Genomic DNA, 8,215 nt, shown 5'->3' with positions numbered 1-8,215 from the left:
GAATTAATTTTCGGAGACAACTTCACGGAATTGATTAGAGTTGGTTTTTTGTGGTTCACGATTCCCTGAAACTGTAAACTCATTTCTTTCTCAAACTAATCAATGTGTATACGCAATGAAATAGTCGAACATAAAAAGTTAAAGTAGTTTTTTAAAGTCTCAAATGTGTATTTGTATGCCAATTATGTCATAATTCCTAATTTTGACTAACCAATTTAATATTTCAAATCTTCTTATCAAAAGACAAAATAAAATTGTAAAATTGTGTACATAACAAATGATTTATCCAAAAAATTAAAAATGTTACTTAACCATGCGGGTTTCCCTTGACTAACTTTGCCTTTAAAACATCCAAAATATGTCTGGAAATCCGTCATTATGTAAATTTTCCTTTACTTCCCTGCAATAAAATTTTAAATAGTTATTATAATTTTGTATTTGCTTTTTTTCACATATAAAAAAATACAACAAATTGTATAAAACAATAATAAAATACTTTTTTTTTATTTCTCTCCTCCATCACTGGTTCTAGATTACTACCGAATAAAATACAGAAAACAAAAAAGGATTCAAAACTTCATCTGTTAGAACAAGGATTTAGCCTGAAACAAGAACAAATCAGGAAATGTTTCTCAAATAATTCAAACATGTTTAAATGTGACAAATTATACGTTTATTTTTGAATTTTCAACATCACGCCTTTGTTAAAACGAAACAACATACTTTTTGAATCAAAATGTAAAATAATAACAAAAAATTCGCGGATTTAAAAATATTTTTTGTGAATTTCAAAATCTAACAAAAAAAACAAACTTTTTTTGTAATTTTATGCGTCTATAAACCTTCCCTGGGGTCATGTGAGATCCCACACAAAATGTGGGGCCGATCGGTTCAGCTGTTTTGACGTTTATTGGATACAAACAAACAGGTAAGCAAAGCATATATATTTTTAACAATGTTTTCATAATTCTTTTATTTTGTAATGTTTGTTAAATTAAATTGGTACGAGGCATAGTTAATAATTTAAAATCTTCATCATTCATCTTTTTTCTCCTTTCTCCATCTGCGCGTTCACGGTTTTACTTTTCCTTGCCTTCCTTTGCGCTGCTTTTGAAAGAATGCTTACGGGTCGCTGTCTTTGCGAGATTATAAGACAGTGCAGGATCACCCTTTCATTGTATAGATGTACCCCTCTCCGTTTTTTTTGTTTTGCTTAATTGTAATTGCAGCCTCAGCGCTGAACATTCTGTGTACTTGCATTCTGTCATCACTTCTAGCACTTCAAGTTAGTTTTTATTTCCAGCGAGGGAGCAATAGATTCCCAGCTATGAACCGCACATTTTTGCTTTCATGTACAAGGAGGGTTGCTGTTCAACAAAGGATAATCAAGTGACCCGTTAAGAGGTAATTTTGTTGTAGGATTCAACAGAGAAATGTCCTCGAGTCTTATTTCGCTGCTTGTTAGAAGATTAGATGGTAGGTGGAAGAGAGTTGAAGATGAGGATAAGGGTTTGTAGGAGTGGCGTATCAGGAATGTTTCGTTAACATCATTTCATTTGTCCACATGTTGTATTGTTTCCCAGTCCAGTGGAATTACTTAGGTATCGCATTTAATATGCACTGCTGCATGCAGAATGCGGAGTTGTCCCCTTTTAACAGCTCTGCTCACTGCTCAGGGAGCAAGGAAAGGGCCCTTCCAGAAAGGGATCCGATCGCCAATTGGATTTGTATTAGACATAGAAGCTCTATGTTATTCCTATTTCTTGGCTTAGTACCCCGGCGTGGCTACTGTAGTTAAGAAGGAGGCTAGCTAATTGATCACGGGGTTCAGGGCCGCTTTGCCTTCCCTCCCTCCATATGTGCAGACACCTTTCTCAGCGTCCACTGCAAATAGTGCAGAGAGCTTTCTAGCAGAGCTCTGCTATCCTAGGCTGTAGAATGTAAAGTATATATATATAATATCTATATTTATAAAGTTGTAATCTCTGTTTGTTTGTTTGTCCGATCATAACTCATGAACCCCTTGACTGATTCGCTTTAAATTTTAATTAGGGAACTCGGTAGAACCACGGGAATGTTCTTAGCTTAGTTTAAAATTTTAAAATGAGTGGGCTCAATCTTACAAAGAAGGTTTTGTTCCCAGGCAAAGCTGGGATCCCAAACTAGTACTTTATAAAGTGACTTATGTGACGTTAGTGATGCTAGCAGTTGCTGTTAAAAGAAGACTACCTGTTGTTGTGAATTTGTGAGGCTATTTGAAGTCTGAGTCCCCAACTCTACGGAGCACCATCGCTGTTCTAGCAGGCAGATAAACCATCATGTGACATTTCCGACCATTATACTCCTAAATAAGAATTTTTATGTATTTATGGCCATATTTTTCCTTTTTTAATTGTATTCAAAATGTCATGCTATTTGGAATCAACAACGGAGAGAAAACCTCAATCTTATTTTAATTCACGATTCTGTTAATTTCATACATATACTAGCTTGGGAACCCAGCGCTGCCAAGGTTTCTAAAGTTACTCCCGCCATTTACTCACATTTTAACGATTTACCGTTATTAGACTCAACTTAGAATCTCAAAACTAAGCTAAGAACATTCCCGTGGGTCTCCTGAGTTTCCCAATAAAAAAACAGACAGACAAATAGAGATTACAACTTCATATATATATAGATATATACATACTAGGCTTTTAAGGTGCTTCGCGCCTATCTTCCATTTCATATGTAAAAATTATATCATTGAATACATTGTGAAACAAAAAAAATCGCAGATTTTATTAAAAGATTTCGTGGATTGTTAAAATTTAAAAAAATCTAATTTTGATAGAAGCAAATTTTTGAAAATTCGATCATCCACAAACCTTCCATGGGATCGCGCGAGGTATCAAACAAAATTAGGGCCCGATCGGTTCAGTCGTTTTATATATATATATATATATGATATATATATATATATCATATAAGACTCGGCTCAAATTCATTAAAATCGGACTCCTGTATCAAATATATATCACATATACAGTGTCTAAAAAAACGAGGAATAAGGGTCTACAGACTGGTTTGTAATCATTCAAATTTCAGGCTTGTAGATCTAAAAATAACAATTTTATAGGCTCCTAAAGGTTCCAACTGGAGTATGTAAATTTAGTAAAAATAAAGATACGTCCCGTTTTCACAATTTTGTAAAAGGGTCTTAAGACTTGTTTGTAATCGGACTTTTGAGATTGAGACCATTTGTTATATCTACGGACAATTTCCGATTGAATGAGCCCAATATTGTAGATCTAAAAATTACATTCGGAAATTGTATACGTAGATGTTAAAAAATGTCTTAATCTTAAAAATTCGATTAAAACGAGTCTGTATATATATATGTATATATATATATATATGTATATAGATATATACATACTAGGCTTTTATATATATATATATATATACTAGAAATTCAAGGCGCTTTGCGCCCTTCTTTCTAGCCTTAGAGGGCGCTTCGCGCCCATCTTCTAAATTAGTTGTGAACATGTTCTCTTTGTGTACATCGTAAAACTAAACAAAAATAATTCGCGGATTTTTACAAAAAATTTCGCGGATTTTCAAAATTTTTAAAAATTTAATGACGGTCGAATTTTGATAGAGACAAATGTTTGAAATTTTGATTTTTCATAAACATTCCCTGGGGTCCCTAGATGTCCCACAAAATATTTGGGCCCGATCGGTTCAGCCGTTTTGACGTTTATTGGACACAAACAAACAAACAAACAGACAAACAAACAGACAGACAAGCCAAATTTATATATAGATATAAGCAATTAAAATATACAAAGCATAACTGTTTAAGTTATATTATTTATAGTGATAATTCAGACCACTTATAATTTACCCATACAATCTAAAATGAACATAAAGTGCACTGAACTGAACCTGAGGAAAGCTATGTACTGGAACTGTAGCATCTCTTCTGTTGAGTCCGCCGAACTAAAAATAAAGGAACTGAACACTTGCCACAAATTCTAATTTTCTAATCCTTTTATCTTTACAACCTGATGTCAACGTTAGATATTTCAAATTACAAATTTTGTTGGACTAAGTTTAGGAATACCATCAGGTTGCATCAGTATTAGAAAGTCAGAGCTTGTAGTAAGTGTTCAGTTCCTTGGTGAGTTAATCGAGAGAAGTCAAATGTTATAAATTGAACGCTTTATCCTGATATCCAAAGTAGACACGTTTAAATTTGATGATCAACGCTTATCCTTCAATTCAAGTTTATACCATGCAGGGTAAGGGTTTGAAATTTTTCTGAAACAATTTTACAGAAGCAAAAAAGTATTCTACTAGGAATAAAAAGACATTTTAATAAAATATATTTTTCACAAAAATCAAAAATCAAAAAAATTCACTAGTTTAAGTGAAAATGAAATTTTGAAATACTTATTGAATTGGGTATCATTGGAACCGAATTGAAATTCTGAATTCAAATCAATTTACAGAATCGAAAATTATTGAAATTTGACTGAGTAAGGTCAAAAAAGACTTTTTTTACTACAATAATGAAATTTATTCAAAGAAAAAATCTATTTTTGACCATAACTTGCCCAATTTTCAATATTTTTCAATTCTGTTTTGAACTCCGGTTTTCAAGCTGGTTCAATGGATATCCATATTATTAAGATTGTCAAATTTTTCATTTTCGCTAACACAAGTGATTTTTTGAGGGGCACATTTTTGAATTTTGTGAAAAATGTATTTTAAAAACATGCCTTAGAATACCAAGTGGAATAAATACTATTTTGCTTCTATAAAATGATTTTAGAAAAGTTTCACTAAATTTCACACCCCTAATGCAGGGTATGCCCATCAATGCCCATCAAGGGATATCGAAGAGGAATACAATTAATTCGTAGATCTCCATAAGATTGAGATAAATCAAAAGATTTACAACACAAGTCCTGACTTTTGGTTTTTTATTAATATAGCCTAAATAATGTGATCACCCATATTAAATTGAGAAAGTATAAGTCACCTTTAAATTGTAAATTCCATTTTGATAAACATCGGCGAGTAAAAACACATATTTTCATACAATAAAATAGGGTATTTTAAAGAATAAATAGTAATTTTCTCAAAGCCATGGGAAACTTTATTATGATGTGAATCAAGTATATAAATGGGTTTCGACTTGAAAACGATTGTTTTTCGTTTAGAACATTTGATTAGGAAAAAGAAGGTTATAAAATCGTAATAACAAGTCTAATAGGATTTAAATAAAAATTAATAAAAGTGACTACCCCTAACGCAAAAACTTTTAATTTCATGAGATACTTAAAACGAGGAAAGTGGCAGAACTTATCAGAAATTGTTACTGTCCAGTGTCAAGTTTCTAAGCATAATTAGACTATTTAACCCCAAAAGTCAATTAAAACTAAATCCAGTTTCAAATATCTCAAGATGTAAACATTTACCTTCGCATCATCTGTATCAAGAGCAATCATGTATTTTCCAGATTCCCAAACCCCGACCTTGACAAAGAAAACAAATTTAAATCTCTTTTTTTGGGAGGCATGTTTTTTTTTTACCTTGTAATCTGGGAAAGATTTAGTGCAGTGGAAGTTAAAGCAGAATACTACTCCTGCTCTCTCAAATACAAGAACCTAGAAATAAAAATACCTTATTCACCTTCTTTGGTGGATTTTACCCTATCCTCCTGATGCTAGGTGTATTCTACCTTATCCTCCTGATGTTTGGTGTATTCTACCTTATTCTCCTGATGTTTGGTATATTCTACCTTATCCTCCTGATGTTTGGTGTATTCTACCTAATCCTCCTGATGTTTGGTGTATTCTACCTTATCCTCCTGATGTTGGTTTATTCTACCTTATCCTCCTGATGTTAGGTGTATTCTACCTTATCCTCCTGATGTTTGGTTTATTCTACCTTATCTTCCTGATGTTAGGTGTATTCTTCCTTATCCTCCTGATGTTAGGTGTATTCTACCTTATCCTCCTGATGTTTGCTGTATTCTACCTTATCCTCCTGATGTTTGGTGTATTCTACCTTATCCTCCTGATGTTTGGTTTATTCTACCTTATCCTCCTGATGTTGGGTGTGTTCTACCTTATCCTCCTGATGTTTGGTGTATTCTACCTTATCCTCCTGATGTTTGGTGTATTCTACCTTATCTTCCTGATGTTTGGTGTATTCTACCTTATCCTTCTGATGTTTGGTTTATTCTACCTTATCCTCCTGATGTTTGCTGTATTCTACCTTATCTTCCTGATGTTTGGTATATTCTACCTTATCCTCCTGATGTTTGGTGTATTCTACCTTATCCTTCTGATGTTTGGTTTATTCTACCTTATCCTCCTGATGTTTGGTTGACACGAATGCTGGATCTGCACTCAACCAACCACACTTCTCCTCCAGGTTATTCATTGCTCCATCAAATTCATTTAAGAACTTGTATCTGGAACAAAGGTTTATTAAATTTATTACGCCTCAAATGGAAAAGTGCTAGAATATCAAATAGCAAATATTTTAATGTTGAATTATGCAGTATAAACGCAGTCTACACTCTACTGGTATAGGTCCGGGCCAAATCATAACAATTGAATTGTACTGCATTGTTTGTATTAAAGCAAATTATACATATTGCTATTTATCATATGGATGCATTGGATAGAACAGAAAATTAATTGGTCTGAAGTATAAGAAGTGTAGAGCCGATGAAACATCACATTACATTTCTTGTAAAACATATTTAAAGGGACTGTAAAGGAAAAATGAAAGGGGGTGGCTGAAACCTAATCACTTTAGCTTTTGATCGCGACCCATGAAAGTTATATCTGATGTTCCTGTCTCGAGAAGTTGATAAAAAAAACTGTCAAAATTATACTAAAACTTTTATATGTAAGATTTGGTATAAGATTTTATACCAAGTTTTAAGCAGATCATATTCAGCAAATACGCAACCAATCTGAAAACGAAGATATCGCAGAGGAGCATGAACAACTCAGGTTTGCTCCCATTTTTAATAGATATAATTGATAATATATAATTGATATGGCCGTTTTACGTGACCAGAACTCCCATCAATAATACCGTTCTGCCATTAGTGGGAGTTCTGGTCACGTGATGCTAACGTATCAATTATATTATCAATTTTATCTATTAAAAATCTTACATATACAAGTTTCGGTATAATTTTGACACAGTTATTTATCTCGAGACAGGAACATCAGATAGAACTCTTATAGGTCTCGATCAACTCCTTAAGTTCTTAGGTTTCAGCCTATACACCAGTATTTGTATCGGTATTTGTATGAAATTTGGAAATTTTGAAATTTAAAAATGAAGTTTAGCATACAATTTGTTTTGCTAATTTCAGGATTTTTGATCATTTGGCCTTTGATATTCTGATAATCTTACTATTTCGTGACATTTCATAAACCTGAACGATCCATTGCCAAATTGTATTCCAAGGCATTCAAGAAAAGGATAATTCTTGTACGTTAATATCAACAACAACCCCACACAGTGTGGTATTAGGGGGGAGGGGTCAGCCAAAATGATTATATTCCATAAACCTCTTATTTATGTCAGATAAGGCTTGGCCGCTTAAGAATTTTTTAGAGAAGTCTTTAAGTTGTTTAAATGTTATCCCTTAGTTAAGAATTTCGACCGAAAACCCGCTATTTCATAGAAAATTCTTAAAATAGGATTTCTCAACACGTTACTCTGACTACATTAAGGTTTTGGGGTGCTGCTGGAGCCCCTAAATCTTTTAGCATCTATTTCTAGTTTAGATTATCCCTAAAACCCTGTGCTTTTGCTATAAAATATATGTTTTTCTTCCAAAAAGCTCGGTGTAACAAAGACGACATCTAAATATATTGCGGGATTGCAGGATCCATTCAAGGATAAATTTATGAGCGGGAAAAGTAATTATAAATTGAAATCATTAAAAATCGATGCAAGCTAAAATTCATACAATGTTTGTAAATGAAAAGATTATCAGAATATATTCATTTTGTCCATTCTCGTCATGAATACCAAGACAAATATGCATTTTAAGAGGAATATTGTGACAAAAACCCCCTCCCCCATGTCACCAGAAAATACTGTATTGCGTATCAGACAGTAATAGAAAGCATATTTTTTATTCAACATGAAGTACCGTATGCAAAGCATATATAATCATGTGGTATGGCAAGCC

The 8,215-nt window shown here is 33.0% G+C and overlaps 1 protein-coding gene across 1 annotated transcript in view; it reads right to left on the bottom strand.

The window, feature by feature from the left end:
* Positions 1 to 475: 475 nt before the first annotated feature.
* Positions 476 to 8,215, bottom strand: part of LOC111697442 (1,4-alpha-glucan-branching enzyme) — a gene marked incomplete in the record, with an annotated part of 18,344 nt that continues 10,604 nt past the window's right edge. The window contains 6 exon segments of the mRNA XM_023467465.1: positions 476 to 602; positions 2,230 to 2,344; positions 3,928 to 3,981; positions 5,466 to 5,522; positions 5,580 to 5,654; positions 6,358 to 6,466. Of these exon segments, the coding sequence (XP_023323233.1) occupies positions 2,252 to 2,344; positions 3,928 to 3,981; positions 5,466 to 5,522; positions 5,580 to 5,654; positions 6,358 to 6,466 (388 nt within the window).

Source organism: Eurytemora carolleeae, unplaced genomic scaffold (assembly GCF_000591075.1).
Source record: "Eurytemora carolleeae unplaced genomic scaffold, Eaff_2.0 scaffold45, whole genome shotgun sequence".
In the NCBI taxonomy this organism is placed as follows: Eukaryota; Metazoa; Arthropoda; class Copepoda; order Calanoida; family Temoridae; genus Eurytemora; species Eurytemora carolleeae.
The sequence above is the reverse complement of the archived record's forward strand: the minus strand, read 5'-3'. Positions and strand labels throughout refer to the sequence as shown.